General features: G+C 35.0%; 3 protein-coding genes across 3 annotated transcripts; 1 reads left to right on the forward strand and 2 right to left on the reverse strand.

Moving 5' to 3' along the window:
- Positions 1 to 223: 223 nt before the first annotated feature.
- LOC113064250 (diablo homolog, mitochondrial-like) lies at positions 224 to 4,940 on the reverse strand. Its single transcript, XM_026234915.1, has 7 exons — positions 4,838 to 4,940; positions 3,585 to 3,692; positions 3,225 to 3,357; positions 2,348 to 2,473; positions 2,151 to 2,261; positions 1,934 to 2,030; positions 224 to 875 (listed from the first exon to the last, which is right to left on the reverse strand). The coding sequence occupies exons 2-7, from the start codon at positions 3,623 to 3,625 to the stop codon at positions 739 to 741; spliced, it is 645 nt and encodes a 214-aa protein (XP_026090700.1). The 5' UTR covers positions 3,626 to 3,692; positions 4,838 to 4,940; the 3' UTR covers positions 224 to 738.
- Positions 4,941 to 8,924: 3,984 nt separating this feature from the next.
- Positions 8,925 to 9,881, reverse strand: LOC113063745 (odorant receptor 131-2-like). Its single transcript, XM_026234069.1, has one exon. It carries the CDS (start codon positions 9,879 to 9,881, stop codon positions 8,925 to 8,927), a length of 957 nt encoding a protein of 318 aa, XP_026089854.1.
- Positions 9,882 to 14,778: 4,897 nt separating this feature from the next.
- Positions 14,779 to 16,515, forward strand: LOC113064251 (B9 domain-containing protein 2). The gene is made up of 4 exons (XM_026234916.1): positions 14,779 to 14,930; positions 15,397 to 15,491; positions 15,595 to 15,720; positions 15,807 to 16,515. The coding sequence occupies exons 2-4, from the start codon at positions 15,404 to 15,406 to the stop codon at positions 16,118 to 16,120; spliced, it is 528 nt and encodes a 175-aa protein (XP_026090701.1). The 5' UTR covers positions 14,779 to 14,930; positions 15,397 to 15,403; the 3' UTR covers positions 16,121 to 16,515.
- The last annotated feature ends 382 nt before the right edge of the window (positions 16,516 to 16,897 follow it).

The following is a 16,897-nucleotide window of genomic DNA, read 5'->3' on the forward strand; positions in this document are numbered from 1 at the left end:
AATACAATTAACAAAAATGTTGATAGCAAGTTGTGATTGATCTTTGCGTGTGTAAAATTTACCTTGTAAGCCATGAGATCAGAAAGGATCAGAAACCTTGGCTCTTGAGGGCCGACTGAAATACTGATAAGTTCAACTGCCAAAAAGGCAGTTAAGACCTCTACTGACAAGATGGATCCGCTGCTAATGAGCCCTTCAGCCCATAAACAACAGTTGGAGATAAGAGGAGATAGAGGAGACTGTTTGGAAGGCTGGCTCTGAAAAACCAAACTGACGAGAGACTGTTTATTAAAAAAATTCATGAGAAATCACAAAGGTAGCATCTGTCTGGAATTATGAATCAAACACATTGTCAATATACAGCAAAATAGAAGATTCTGGTTTGAATTTAAATCTATTTAATTACATTGTAATTGCATTTGAAAATCACAAGCAAATGTTAAGCCCCTGATCTAGAATGTATTTATCTACCAAGTCCCTTTTCCTACCCTCATAGTTTTGTATTTGCTATTTAATTTATATAAATTCTCCTGGCTGCACCATAGAGTCTCCCACATTTCACAGCATTTGCCCTATTAATCAAACAAAAATACAATTAAGTGCTTCAGTAGTGGTAGTACAGGTCTTTGTATCAGAGTGCTTAAGATACTTTAAAGCTGTATTGAAGGTCTCTGTGTAGTCCTCTCGTAAATATGCATCTGGGACATCTTCATCCTTTACTGCACTGCTGAGAGCATTTTAAAGCCTCTCACTTGCCTCAGCCTCAGAGTCTTTGAGTTGTCTCTCAGTTATCAGCATCATCTGTTGTAATTCTTCCACCTGAGACTTTGCGAGCTCTACACTGTCCTTTGTGGTCACAGAAGCTTGGTCAGCCCCTGGAGAGGACAAGCAAGTTTGAGCTATTTCGACTTAAGGCTAAAAGGGCAATTCAACAAATTACCACCAAGTGCCAGTAGGTGCCAAATTTCAATAGAGCTCTACAATAAATCACACTTATTTCTTAGTAATATGATGTAAAATAATTTGTCTTGTATCTCTATAATAACTGGCAATAAAACCTTTTATTGACATGCACTGTGGTGACATTTTGTTCTTTACTCATCTTTATATTTTATGATTATATAAAAGATGCAGCTTTTTAACCTCATATTAATTGAGACTACATAGTATATTTGTACTTTTAAGAAGTCATTTGTCACACCACACAGGGTCAATAAAAATGCACAAGAACATGCAAAAGGTGAAAATGGTGACCAAATACAGCAAATTACAAACATTCATATAATATATGTATATTATATATATTATATCATGTGACATTGAAGACTGGAGTAATGGCAGCAGAAAATTTAGCTTTCTCATCACATGAATAAATAAGAAAAATATATTTAAATAAATAAGTTATTCTAAATTGTTATAATATTTGAATCACATAAATGCAGCCTTACATATATATAGACTGTATATGAGACTTTTACAGACACACACACACACACATATATGTATATATATATATATATATATATATATATATATATATATATATATATATATATATGTGTGTGTGTGTGTGTGTGTGCGTGTGTGTGTGTAAAAGTCTCACATGCTTACTAAGGCTGCATTTATGTGATTAAAATATTATAACAATACAAATTATACAATAAATACCAACCCCACATTTACATAGTAAATTATAATATAATATAAACATCGTTTGATTTTTTTTTATTAACTAAAAATCTTGATGTTCATAAAAACATTAAAGATAACATTACTGTTTTTTGTCAAAGAAATGTAGCCTTAGTGAGCATATAAGACTTCTTTAAAAAATATAAAAAATTTAAATAACCCAAACTTATAATATAACATAATATAATAAAATATAATATAATATAAAAAGTGTTAAATGTCTGTTCCAGAAAATGAAAGCTACCAGCATTGAAAGCTGCCTTTGCTGCCAGCTCTGCGAGATTGATTGCCGTCTTCCAGCAGGATTCAAATTTTTTGCAAGCCTTTCTCCTGTCAATTACCTAATAAAAAAATAAACAACAACAACAACAACTTTGCAATCAGTCTGGTTAAAAAGAAGATATAAAGAAGATAGCATTACTTCTAATTTGAACGCTTGTGACAATAACTCAAGTCATTACCTCCTGACGATTCCTAAGAATGAGCTGCCAGATTTTATCCTCATCCACAGATGATAATCTGTCAATGGAATCCTCATAGTGCTTTTGTAATGTTACAAGTTTCCTCATAGCCTAGAGAAGACAAGTATGTTGGATGCTGTTTTTGTGATTTTTTAAATCAAGAAAATGAAAGCAACTGTTCTAATTGTTTTGATTACCTTAACATAATTTGAGATGGAATCAAGCAGTACTAAAGTCGTTTGTGAGAGGTACGTTTTAGCACTGTTTGTGATCAGAAATGATGCTCTCAGAACCCGATCTTCATTAGACAGATTGTCTGGTTTCTAAACAAGATAAAGAGAAAAGAGTGGTTAAGAGGTTTGTCAGATACCAGTTTAGTTGAAATGAAGTTCTACATGGTGAATTGTAACATCACTAAATAGTGAAGACTGAACTCAAAAATATTAATTAGCTCATGCTATTTTATTTCCAAATAAAGAATTCAATATTTTTATAAACTGCTTGTTTTCAATTAGCAAAGGTTTTGCATTTCTTTTTGGAATTGATTGTTTGTAATGCCTCATATGAGCTTAAGTACCTCAGTTTATGAGTGAACACTGCCAATATTATCCACAAAAAATACCACAAAAATACCTTTTTCATTAAAAAATAATGTGTATAAACTCAATCAAACAATCAATCCCAAAAAGAAATACAAAATGCTATACAGAAAAAAAACAAGTTGACAAAAAGGTTAGATCTGAGATTTGGTGATAATAAAGTATATATAAGCAATTTTTAAAGGCTGCTTAAATTAAATTGGGTAAATGACTCTCAGCACAGCCCAAATGTTAATAAATGTCACACCTGAAATGTCAACAGTTTAACTTCAAGATATGATTAGAAAATAAAATGCATTAATTTTTAATTATTTTATGTGTAAATAAACAAACTCAATGAATTGAATATAATTATAGTGAATTATACGTGAAGAATACAAAATTATATAATTAACGATGATATATTTTGAACTCTGCATTTGTGTACTATATATAAGCAGCTATAACAATAAAACAGTCCATATTCCAATCAGACCTGGATGAAAGGAACAGCACACAGACCACCTGTGACACTCAAAGTCTTCCAGTTGTTTCTGAGGAGAGTGGGTAGCACAGCCAGTCTGCGGCTCCTCTGACTGAAGCTTCTGCTCATCAAAGAAGATGCCCAGCTACACAAAACACAGAGCGACAAAGCTCATATCAGGAACAACCAACGATGTATAATTCAGTCACTCAGTACAAAGACGACACGTCATATTCATAACAGTTTAAACACATGAGGCTAAAATGAAACGAAAAGTAAGCTCCGTAAAATGAAGCTAAAACAAGAAAGATCGCAAACGAATCAACAGACAGCGACATATTGAAGTATGAGACAATTAATAATAAATACCACCTCAATCCAACAGCAAACAATTTCCTTCTGTACACCGCCATACTTTTTGAGATGAAGAAATGAAAGTTTCCCCCTATCGGTGTAGACTGAGAATTACGCCTTCAGGTCCTGTTTAATAATAATGAGCCTTATGAATATTTAAGAAGATAGAAACGGATTACACACTTAAAAACAATAATACTACTACTACTGCTGCTGCTGCTACTGTTAATGTTTTGTCACAACAAAATAATGCTTTAGGGTTACACCACCATTACAAGATCCATTACACAGATTTTTTTCATACATCCTATGCTTTTTTCTTTTCTTTCATTTTCTCATGTACTACCTCAACTGCCATAACCAGGTCCGCAAGTATTCTTCTTTCAGCAATTCCATGACATTTTAATCAAAGCCTGTATCCAGTTTTTCCAGTTAGATTTTTTTGGTTTGACCTTATCTGTCCTCCCGTATACAGTATGACCTGAATAACATTGCAACATGGCGTTAGGCTACATTATTTATCTTTTTTTATTAGTCTCTTTCAGAATCAAGTAGTTTATGTACATGCAGTTTTATGATTTAGTCTGAATAATAAGCCAAATAGAGATTGTTATTGTAGCATCAATTACTATTAGATACTATTATAGTTTTCGTTAATAATTGATTTTAGTCAGTTCCAGTCATTTTATTGTATTTATTTATTAAAAAATATGTCTACAAAGATATGTCTTCATACTGTACATATTATCCTTTCATTTTTAGTTTTCATTATTGCAGTACTTCAACACAAACTAAACGAAAATGAGGAATGTTTTGGCAACTAGCCAACTTAAGTTTTATTTCAGTTAATGTTTATTTTTAAGTAAAGTTTTTTTTAAAAATGGTTTTAGTTTCAGTTTTAGTGAATGATAATAACCCTGAAGGAAGACAGGAGTTTATTTAGTTTCGAGGAGTTACCAAATTAATTTACAAACAATACAAGCCTTCAGAAGAAGTAAATGCCTTCACTGCTCTAAATTATTACTCTGTTTGATGTCCTCTGCTATCACTTATAGCTCAAGTTAATATAGTAATTAATCATCATTAAAAATAGAGAAGTGAGTCTTAGATTAACCTCTCATTAAAAATGTTTTTTTTTTTTTTAGTGAAGGATTTAGGCCCTAAGGACTATTAGCTAATCTTTTTCAGTCTTTATGGAAATGCCTATTCCCTAAACAATCATATAAAACAAACACAAAAAGTGAACATAAATAATAAATGTGATCACTAACCTTGAGGTGGAGGGTAGTTCCAGTGTGGCTGTTTGTCTTTATACCCGAGAGCTTTCAAGTCCCAAAAGAAGCAGTTCCTTTTCTAAAAATCACAGAAGGGAAATATACAGCAATGATGCACTTTGAAAATGCTGAAGACATTTCATGAATGTCATCATGTTTTTTGTTGTTGCTCTCATTTTAGATCTTATCAAAACTTTTTGTCAATATTATTCACATTTTTAAAAAGAAACTTAAAAGTCTGTACAAAGTTTTTACAATTAGCCTACTTAATGAAATACTTTTAAAAGCTCTGAATTCTTTGTTTGATTTTACAAGTAATATATTCTAATGAATGTTCATGTACTGTTAAGGCATTATTTATGAAAAATAAGCCTCAAATGTAAGGTTGATACCACAAACAAAATTTTTATAAAAAAAAAAAAATGTTTCATTAATTAGAATACTATCCATATAAATGATTTACAGTGGAAGCACGAGAACTAAGGAACGAGGAGATGAGGAGTAAAGCAAATTCCAAAGTCTTTAATCAAAAAAAAAAAGCTTGGAATACAGGAACATGGGAAAAACTGATAACACAAAATGACAGCGGACACTGGAAACAGGGACACACAGGGCTTAAGTAAAAGGAAGCAAATAAGATAATAATTAAACACAGCTTGAACTGATAAATCTAAATTGGGAAAGGAACAGGAAAATAAACAAATAGGGTAAATGGTGATCCACACAACATCAGAATACCGTCAAAATATTCATGAAAAGAACCTGGAGTAGCACCTGCTGGAACATGTTGATAGAGGTAACGTGATCATCTAATCGAACCAGAAAATAGTCTTTAAATTGTCATTGCTCCAGGGCACTTGATGTGAGAGTTCGAGAAACTCCACTTCATAGTCCTCAATTGGGCGACCATCTTGAGGAGTAGATTCAATGGATCTTGAGGGGTGAGGAGAATGCCCATGGTGTAAGGTAGTTGTTTTCAACCTGTGGGCCGCGGCCCCCTAGTGGGGTCGCGATGGTATTACAGGTGGGCCGCCAATTTCAATTAAAAGAATGCTCCTCCATGTTCATCCTGCAGAAAAACAGAGATCCATTACCTCAGGATAAGACATTCTGAAATTGACTCTCTGTGCCACACTCACCTCTCGTCTGCTCCTAATTCCTCGTGGCTCCTTATTCAATAAATACCTCTTTGTTGACCACTTACCACTGTGTACCTAGCCTGTGTTGTGACAATAAATTAAGTAAGTGCAATTTCCCATTCAATTCATATGAATATTAAACATGAATTAACATAACAATAAACATTAAAGATACACTAATAATATGGAATATTTTGAGTATAACAGCAGATGATGTCAGTTCTCAATATACAAATAGCCTAAATTTATTTAAATCATGACAACTCTTTTTTTTAGCATGGTGATGGATATGACCATTTTAATGTATTTGGTCTTGGCTTAATAGATCTGCTACACTGCTGTTTAATTGCTGCTGATGTTGGTTATTGCTGTAGTTGTAGATTATTGCTGTTGCTGCAAGCAAGTACAGGAACTTGCTCAAGCCAATGCAAACTGTTATACGGTACCACGAGTATTTAAAGGGGGGGTGAAATGCTCGTTTTCACTCAATATCCTGTTAATCTTGAGTACATATAGAGTAGTACTTCATCCTTCATAAATCCAAAAAGTCTTTAGTTTTATTATATTCATAAGAGAAAGATAGTCTGTACCGATTTTTCCCGGAAAAACACGAGTGGTCGGAGGCGTGACGTGTGGGCGGAGCTAAAGAATCACGAGCGCCAGTAGGCTTTTGCGTTTAGAGCATGTGGAAACTGTGACATTACCGTGAGGGAAAACCCATCATCCAAAACAAACCATGGCTTACAGTCAGATTCAGCCGTTTATTTATGATCCAGAATCAGATCCAGAGGCTGAAACCGAACGAAAGCATCAGCAGCAACGACTCGCTCCGAGCGGGGCTCGAACCCAGGTCTCCGGCATGGGAGGCGGACGCACTAACAAGGAGGCAGAGATATTTGAAGCAGTTTTACTCACCGCCTGCGGTTCCAACACACGATCGTGACCCTTTTTCCTTGGGATTGCATCATCCTTAAGAAATAAACGATACGCAAATCCGTCGTCAAACTGGGCCTTGTGAACAAGCATCTTCGAAATGCAGGGAACAAACACAAACACTTGCACAACTCCGTTAATGCTCTGTAAAAATAAACTCCATCCACTGGTCCCTTAATGCTGTTTTTTTTTGGTAATCTGTGCAGGGTTGTCTTGCCCTGGCAACCAAAAACACACTTCTTTTGTGACTTTTCGCGACGCTCTCGCTCTGATCAGTGAAATGTCTGTGCTGCTCAGCCTCGCTATACAGGAGCGCGCGCTCTTCCGGCAGAAGTGCCTTAGGACCCATATAAGGAAATTCCGCTCCATCTAAGGTCACACAGAGCCATACTCGAAAAAAACTTTCCGAAACTTGTGACAAACCTGAAGGAGTATTTTGGGAACAAAAATACTCCTTCAAACCTACAACTTAATTTTTGAAACTTTGTCCATGTTTAGCATGGGAATCCAACTCTTTAACAGTGTAAAAAACTCAGTATGCATGAAATAGCATTTCACCCCCCCCTTTAAGACATACTGCTGCTGCACAAATAGCATATAAAATAACCCATAGCAGATCTATACAGATGGAGCTAGGGAAGGTGGAGGGTTTCAGAGAAACTCTGAAGGCGCTGCAGGAACTCTAGTGAATGCTAGCCAGACATATAAATGCAAGGCAGTAAGCTCATTGGCTACATGTTCAGCATGAACCAATCAGCTTGTGCCAAGTCATTTTACTCCCTGAATATCATTGGTTACGTTAACATACTATCACCTGCGCCTTCTAGAGTTTCATGAATGAACTATATATTTGATTTAAAAAACAAAATGTCTGTAAAACTGAGCAAATCTGTATGGAGCAAGTCTGTGAATATATGGTCCAATATATATATAAATATTCTTATACATTTTGAGATTATTGTTGAATGATTTGGAATAACATTTCAGTACATTAATTTCTTTTTGTATTGATCAATTTACCATTATTGGAACTTAGCGTTAAAATGAAAAGTTATTTCAATTAAATAAAGTGTCCTGACAAGTGTCTTGTCAGCACTTGCAGCTTTAGCAGCTTAACCTGTAGCATTAGACTGCAAACCCACTGAAGCTAAACTGGATATCAGTCCATAGATGGGAGACCTCCAGAGGAAGCTTATGTATGTAGCTGCAGGAAGTGGCATTATAAGTTCAACAGGGGGGTTTCATCCTGTGCTCAGTGTCATAGAGGACAATGTAAAAATGTTACATTTACATTTAACAAGATCCACACAAAGAGTCCACACAGAACTGAACATTCTGTTGTCTTTTACTCACTCTCATGTTACTCTAAACCTGTATGACTTTCTTGGAGGAACATAAACAAAGGAGGAACATAAACAAAGCTATCTTGAAAAATGTTGCTCAACCAGTTTTGGTTACAATGGAAGTTGAAGCTCTTTAGTTACCAATATTCTTCAAAATATTTTCTTTGTATTCTGCAAAACAAAGAAATTCATACTTCCATATGGTCATTTAACGGGGTACAGAGAATTCATAAAGGTTAATATTTGACCGTTAATAAAAGCAAAGCATTACATTTATTACAAATCGGTTGGCCACTGCTTTTGAGTCTGGGCCTTGAAAATGTAGAGCCTTGTCTAACTAAATCCTTTTTGTTTTTCCTTGTCAGTTACATTAAATATTCATAACACTGTTTTTGTTAATGTGATGTTCGACAAACAAGGTTTCAAAGATGCATAGAATGTGTCAAACATTAAAGAATATCTCTTGTGAAACATTCTGCCCGGCGTTTAGAAAGGAGAAGCATCTCATTCCAGATCAACACTTCATTATTTCTCTCTCATAGTTTTAATGTCTCCGCAGACAAGCAAGTGAGTCAGTGAATGAACAGGTCTTTACTTACAGTACATCAGTTCATTTAGATGTCGGTTTTGCTTGAAACGGTTCAGTGCTTATTTTTTAAATCACTGCTACTAAACGTGTTGCTCTATGATAAACGGTTTGACTTTGCCTTTACCAAAACTGAAGTAGTATTTAAACAAACAGCTGAAGGCCTTGTCTCTCAGACCATATATAAGAGGACTTAAGCATTTGGGGAAAATAATGAACACTAAAAAGCAAAAATACATCACATTCAATGAAGTCATATAGTCAGCATAAACGAAAATGGCTTCTTGGATAACTCCAACTAAAATAGATGCAGCACAGAGACCCAGCTGTATTAGATGCAACAGAACAGTCTTGTTGGCTTTTTTGGCTGACATTTTATCACAGGCGGCTGTTTTAGCCACAGCTGCTATAGAGGCATAAGTAAAGATAATAACAAAAGTAACAGACACGAAAAATAGACATGTGAAAGCTATATCAATTTTCTTATAGATCTGAAGTCTGAAAAGAGTAGTTCTTGAGCAGAACAAATGCATTGCTGTGTTTGTAGAATCAATGGCATAGAAAATAATCATCTCAGACAAGCACTGAATCAAACCCATAGTCCAAACAACACAGATGGCTATATGAGTTCTTCTGTAACTGGCGATTTCTACATGTCTGAGAGGAAAGCAGATGGCCACATACCTCTCCAGTGACATTAAAGCCAGATTTATAGTAGAAACTTGAAAGAGAGCTTGTGCAGCAATGAGAAGAACAAGACAGACATTTTTCATAATTAAAATCCTACTGACAGCACATATATACAACACTACACTCATAAAGAGATTGAGCGTATCGACCCAAAGCATGTGACCAAACAGAATATAACGGGATTCTTCCTGGAAAAGAGTCTTTTTCCTCAAAGTGAAGAGCATGACCCCATTGACATAGAGGAAAATAATGCACGGAGTCACAAATAAAAATGCCTTCATTGGTGCATCTTGATCCAGCACCAACAGAGTCTGAGTGAGATTAGATTTAGAGGCATTCAAATTAGACATCTTCAGAAGCATAAGACATCAAATCAAATTAACCACAGATGCTATTACGAACACTGAATAGACTAATACTGCAATCTCCAAAGTCCTTGTAACTGCAAATCTACAGCACGTGCTTCCCTCACAGGTGCTGCTGAAGGCACAGAGAGCAGAGCAACATTTTAAATACTGTGAAACTGAATCCCAGTAGGTCATTTGTGTATGTGTGTCACAGAGATCTAGGTTGTGCATTTCACTAATAGCTGAAAGACAATATAGCATATCGTCAGAGGTGGTACAGTATCTTCGGAGGCCATTTCAAAGAAATAGTTGGACCCCTTCCAAAAAAAGACTGAAAGAATAATATATGCAATTACTTCATCTCCAATATTTCACTATTATTAGACTACTTATAAAACAGTCTATCAAGCTTTAATGAAGCTTTTCTATTGTTACAAAATCACCACTGCAAACAAAAACAACATTTAATCTTCACCACCCTCAAAATAAAAATGATAAGGGATTTGATAAGGGGTTTAATTGGAATTTATAAAATGACTTGAACAGGAATATGCTACATCAAGAGGAAATATTTTTTTTACAACATGGCTTCTTTCAAAGCCAGTTTATACATATTGAACAATCTAATAACATATAAAATCCAATAATATATATATATATATATATATATATATATATATATATATATATATATATATATATATATATATATATATATATATATATATATATGAAATTATGCTTCTAAATATGAAACAAAAACCACCAGTAGGTGTATGCATGTCACTGTCTCATGAAATGAGTCATTAAATCTCTCAGTCAAATATCATTTGATATGCACATATCATATGTGCTCATATTCTGTAAAATATAGCACTCCTGCTCGTATATGTGTTGCTTATATCATGTTATAAAAAGGCAACAACCTCTACAGGACATTTTTTCGCCATATCTTTAATTTTTGGGTAATTTTGGTTGATTTCAGATCCTGATCTGTGCATGGTGTGAATTGTTTTTAATTAATTATTTTTTTTCAGCACAAGTGGAAGATCCCTTCTGTTGTGAGGCCCATGTCAAGTGCTATACATAGCAAAGGCCACTACTAAGTTTATTTACCACTAATTCTTATGAGGGTAATTTTTTTTCACTTTCTTATTTATTTCTAGCAATACAGATTGTGTCAAAGCAGCTTCAAAGTGATAAACAGGAAACTAGCAGAATCAAGTTAAGAGTCAAGTAGAGTCAGTTCCGTGTTTGTTCTGTCCAGACAGGGCTGCACGATGAATCGTATTTGGTATATGCATAGTTATCTCAACAACTTCTACCACAAAAGAGATGAATCTGTAGTCTGTTCATATAATGAAGGCTCTGATGTATTTGACACCTGAGTGAGTCACTGGGCCCATTCCTGCATGTCCATGGATCATTAGGGCTAGCAGTTTTGAAGGATTCACCTGTATCTGTTCTTTTCTCATGGTGTCCATGCTTACTCAACCCTGTTCACTTGTAGATGAAAAGTCATTATGGAGTGTTGTGATTTTACATTGTATTGCACAGCTTTAAACTCAAGCAAACATTCAAACACCCTCTCCTTAAATTAATAGGTCTGCACAGGCAAGAGGGAAGGATTGGAATTAACAAATGATTATTATTATTAAGGGATAGATAAATCATGTAAAATAGTGTATTATGCAGTCTTTTCAAAACTTCGATCTAATCTTAATTCAATCATTGCAGGTATTCTAAACTGTATAAGTGGCTGTTTCCCTTGGCAACAAGTTTTCTACTCACTGCTAGTTTCATATTGCTTGCAGCACTCTTGTTATTATTATTTCTTGACCGGTTGACTGTTCATTATCTCTTACACACTGAAGCTCATGTTGGATGACAGCTAAATAGCAGATTTTTAGAAGGCCTGAGATGAAAACTGCTTTATAGGATCTAAAAACATTTATGGTAAGTAATGAATATTTATTTTATATCTCACAGTGTTTTATTTTCTGTTGTGACAGCTGACACATCTCTGGTTGAATAGGTGCAAAAAAACATTGATTAAAAGAAAACAATAATATATACAATACACTTTCCTAAGGCTCCTAGCATTAACAAGGCACATGGTATACAACAATGACAAATGCCTGCTTCTGAAGAAAAAAAATATTTTAATATTCTTGAGCAAAACAAAGGCAGAATTGCTTTGTCATATAAATAGAAGACAAACACTGAATCAAACCCATCATCCAAACAATGGACAAAGTGTTTTCAAGAGGGACTCAGATACCTCTCCATACCTCTCCAGTGACTATGAAGCCAGATTTAGTAAGGCAGGCTTGTGCAGCCGCAAGAGGAGTGAGACATTTTTCATTATAGTATAATCTAACAGCAGACACAAACAACTTTGCTTCGGAGCTTTGGAGAATGTAGTGGGAAGCTTCATAAAAAAACTGGGTTTTTCCTCAGGGTGCAGATCATGACCCCGTTGACATAGAGGAAAATAAGATGTGGGGTTACACACAGCAAGACTTCACCGATGCATCTTGATCCACCAGTGGTACAGTCTGACTACTTGGGCACTATTTTATCAAATACATTCGAAGCTGTTGCCCCCATCAAATTGAAAAAGCTCAGAGAAAAATGTACTGTTCCATGGTATAACAGTAATACTCACTCTCTCAAGAAGGAAACTCGTAGTCTTGAGTGCAAATGGAGAAAAACTAACTTGTACGTTCTTATAACTGTGTGGAAAAACAGTTTGTCCGGCTATAGACAGGCTCTAAAAACTGCCAGGGCCGAGCATATCCACAAACTCAGTGAAAATAACAAAAACAATCCAAGGTTTTTATTTAGCACAGTGACTAGATATCATAATTTTTGACTGCAGTTGTATCTGATCAAGTGTGCATTCTTATTCTATAGCTTGGGTTAAACTAATTAAGTTTACTTTATTGGAACAGCAGTTACGGTAATGATGTCTCTTTTTGTTTCTCTGTTTTGGCATGGGATGTAGAATTTACACAAGCTCCAGTCTGTATCCAGAACACCTCAGAAGAGATGATGCCAACCCCTCAGATGACCTCAGATGTTGCTTACCCTGAAACAACATACAGAACTAACAAATATTGCTACTTACTAAGCAATCACAATATAATTGCTGTTAATAGTGTTCATCGTCTGGTTGACTATGTCTTGTATACATTTTTCTGAAAATTCCTGTCATTTGCACATAAACTGATCACCACTTATAAGCTACTACTAAATATCGTAGAAACTTAATTTTCTGTAAAGTTGTAAAAAGCGCTAAACAAATAAACTTGAATTGAATTGAATATTTGTTCAGAACGGTTTAGAATGCAGCTTTTCACTTCACAAGATGTCAATTGATTGACTTGAGCTTTCTGGATTTTTTTTTTAAAATGTTTTTAGCAGTTGTTTAAACTCTGACAGCACCCATTCACTGCAGTTTTCCAATGGTGAACAAGTGATGAGATGCTAAATTTCTCCAGACCTCATCTGGGATGGTCTAAGGGTGAGTACATTTTCAGCAAATGTTTTGAATTTCAAACCATTTGGGCAAACTGATTGCATTTAATGAATATTTCTGAACTTATTTAATTTGAGTCATCAAAAAAGAGAATATTTCTAGATATTAAATTAGAATCCATTGCAGCAGAAATACATGTGCTAATGTATTTCACGTCAAATTTTGATTTCCAATGTGTATTGGTCCATATAAATGCACTGATTTGGTTCAAAATTCCATTTGCAGCTGGAGTGACAAGGCCAACATAAGTGCTTTCAGTCACTATAATACCTTGTTTTATAAGCCTCAAAACAGTGTCTGGCCCTCAATAGTCCTCCTGTGGGCCTCTTGCAGTCATCACTACAGGGTTTAACTTGTGATGAAGTTAAGGTGACTGCACTATGGTCGTCTTTTATTTTTCATTTTTTTTATAATGTGTGTTAAAATAGGATATGCACATACAGTATTGAACTTCATAACCACATCATGTCAATCTTGGAGGTTACATCAGAATCCACTCACACACAGTCCCTTGCGTTTCAATTATGAGTCTCATTAAATATTTATTATTTGTCTGTGTATTTGTACAAATGTGGACTCTGAGGGTTTGAGATGTGGTATTAGTGTCTTCCTGAGGTGGATACTTTGGGCCACAGGGAGAAGGGGACCTTATGTTTGGCACATGCTGTTATTGAGTGCACTATGTAAACATCAAAGTATTAAATAAACATGACATCTTCAGGGGATGTTCTAAGAAGTTGACATGTAGTGACAGACACTGGAACATATTTTACTCTCCATTTGTCTAACAACATGTAAAGAGTATTATGTTGCATGAACCTCGTTGGAGCTGTCATATAAGTTGCTGAATTTAGGCCAAAACATTCACCCACATAACTAACATTTTATGTATCCTAAATGCACAAAATGAATAATATTTTCACACTTTTGGGAGGTTTCCCATTACATATCTCATATTGAATCCCCACTACCCTACAATTTATGAATTGATTAAATGTCAGTAATGAACAATACTGCTAAAATTATAGCAATCACGAAGAAGGTCCTTATTCTGTCCCAAACGTAAAACGGATATACAGTATAAATCACCCCATCAGTTATATTCAGTTCTATATTGCCACATTTTGGCAAAGTTGTGTAACTTAGAGAACAACTGTTGTTATGTAGAGATCACGAGAAAATAAAGTCGTAATAACGAGAAAACAGCTTTTGTTATGTCAAGATCATGAGATAATCACGAGAAAACAAGAAAGGACTCTTATGACCTCTTCCTCTTTGCTTGCAATGCAACACAGACACTTGCCGCCAGATGGCAGACTCAACCCTCGTCAAACTAAGAATCTCCACAAACACAGAGCACGAGGAAGTGAGTTGCTTAGGAAATCATCCTTGACGACAGGAAGGCGTTGTAAACCATAGACAGTAAAAGAAAACAGTTAGCGAGTTTGCTGGATTAGCTCGCTTTCTAGTTTACAGCATTGCCGATCAATGAGTCGATTGTGATGACTGTGGTATGAGTGTTCATTTGAACTGTTCAACTTTGTTAATGCAGTTGTGAAACGAGTGTAGATGGGTCGCTAATTAGCTTACGTTAGCGATCTGTTAGTTTTGATTTACGCCAGTGACTAAGTTACGGGAGGTGTAGTTAGATATCTGGAACGTTAGACTTAACTACAAACAAAAGTTGTTGTCTAAACCTGTTTTAACGCACCCAATGAACTTGTAACGGGTGTGAAAATTGTATTTATATCAGAAAAGTATGATGTTTATGAAGTTTGTCGATGCTAAAAACGATACAGTATGTATAATAAATAACAAACATGTTATCTTGGAGCAAAAAACAACAAAACACAAAGAAATATAAAACGTACGAATTTCAAAATATATGAATAATGGAAATACAGTATACGAAATTGATTATATAGCCGTTTGAACAGATGGATGTGATAACTAATACACTGCATAATGATATTTCAGGACTCTTATGGCAGAATTGCATATAATTGGACAAATCATCGGGGCCACCGGATTCCCACAGAACAGCCTCTTCTGCAAATGGGGTGTACACACAGGTGTCCTTTTTATTTTATGAATTATTATTTTAATGTTTATTTGATATCCCAACGTTTGTCTTAATATGAAGTAATACAACCTTTTTCACTTAATGCCATCCAGGAGGAGCGTGGAGACTTCTTTCTGGTCTGAAGGAAGGCCAGACTCAAGTAGACATGCCTCAGACAGGGGACATGGCATACTGGAGTCATCCCATTGATTTGCACTACACTACTAAGGGCCTACAAGGTATTCATCTTGAGTTTTAGAGTGGCAGAAAGAGTTTATAATCACTTAGGCGTGATTTAATTTATAGAAGCATTTTCTCCTTCTAGGATGGCCAAAGCTTCATCTCCAAGTGTGGCATCAGGACTCTTTTGGCCGATGCCAGCTGTATGGCTATGGTTATATCCACATACCATCAAGCCCAGGACAGCATCGTTTGCAGTGCGTGACATGGCGACCGCTGGGATCCTGGCAGGATCAACTTTCTGAGATGTTTGTAGGAGGAGGTCCACAGCTGCGCTCGCCAGATCTCATTTACAGTGGTGCAGACCGATACAGACTCCACACAGTTGGCATGGGCACAGTTGAACTAGAGCTGTGCATTTTTCTGCGCCACTTTGACAGATATGGTGTGGAGAGCTGAGAATGGACTGCTGATTGTCACACATTTCAGATCAGAGATATATGGAGTGAAAAGAAGGTAAAATATTGTGTCATAATGAGCAGGAGGTAGTTCTGTAAGGTATGTGTGAATGTAAAACTGTTGAATGTAGTATGTTATACAAGGGGTTGACTAAAATGGTATGTGATTGATTTATCTTCACAGACTGATCATGTGTTTGGATCTCAAACAATATTTTTTTGTTTCAGTTTGTGCATTTTTCTGTACACTTTATATGTTTTATACAATTGTATTTTGTTTTGATCCAATTCAATTTGGCAGTTTTTAAATGTTTATCATTTCTGAATTAAATATTTTTTAAGTCATTCATCAAGGATTGATATGAGAAAACCTTATGCAGTATATATACATATATGTATATGTATATGTATATGTATATATGTCTATGTATATGTATGTATTGTATTTTGTTTTGATCCAATTCAATTTGGCAGTTTTTAAATGTTTATCATTTCTGAATTAAATATTTTTTAAGTCATTCATCAAGGATTGATATGAGAAAACCTTATGCAGTATATATACATATATGTATATGTATATGTATATATGTCTATGTATATGTATGTATATATATATATGTATGTATATATATATATATGTGTGTGTGTGTGTATATATATATGTAAAATGTATATATGTGTATATATGTGTATATATATGTATATTTATATTTATATTTATATATATAGCAGGGGAAGTCGTGGCCTAATGGTTAGAGGGTTGGACTCCCAATCGAAG

This window comes from Carassius auratus, chromosome 46 (assembly GCF_003368295.1).
Source record: "Carassius auratus strain Wakin chromosome 46, ASM336829v1, whole genome shotgun sequence".
Lineage (NCBI taxonomy): Eukaryota > Metazoa > Chordata > Actinopteri > Cypriniformes > Cyprinidae > Carassius > Carassius auratus.

Coding starts and splice junctions, on each gene's coding strand:
- LOC113064250 (XM_026234915.1), bottom strand. CDS start 3,625: ATGGCGGTGTACAGAAGGAAATTGTTTGCTGTTGGATTGAG. Junction 3,358..3,584: donor TTGTTTGCTGTTGGATTGAG/GTGGTATTTATT, acceptor TGTTTTGTGTAG/CTGGGCATCTTCTTTGATGA. Junction 2,474..3,224: donor GTGCTGTTCCTTTCATCCAG/GTCTGATTGGAA, acceptor TATCTTGTTTAG/AAACCAGACAATCTGTCTAA.
- LOC113064251 (XM_026234916.1), top strand. CDS start 15,404: ATGGCAGAATTGCATATAATTGGACAAATCATCGGGGCCACCGGATTC. Junction 15,492..15,594: donor CAAATGGGGTGTACACACAG/GTGTCCTTTTTA, acceptor AATGCCATCCAG/GAGGAGCGTGGAGACTTCTT. Junction 15,721..15,806: donor CACTACTAAGGGCCTACAAG/GTATTCATCTTG, acceptor TTCTCCTTCTAG/GATGGCCAAAGCTTCATCTC.
- LOC113063745 (XM_026234069.1), bottom strand. CDS start 9,881: ATGTCTAATTTGAATGCCTCTAAATCTAATCTCACTCAGACTCTGTTG.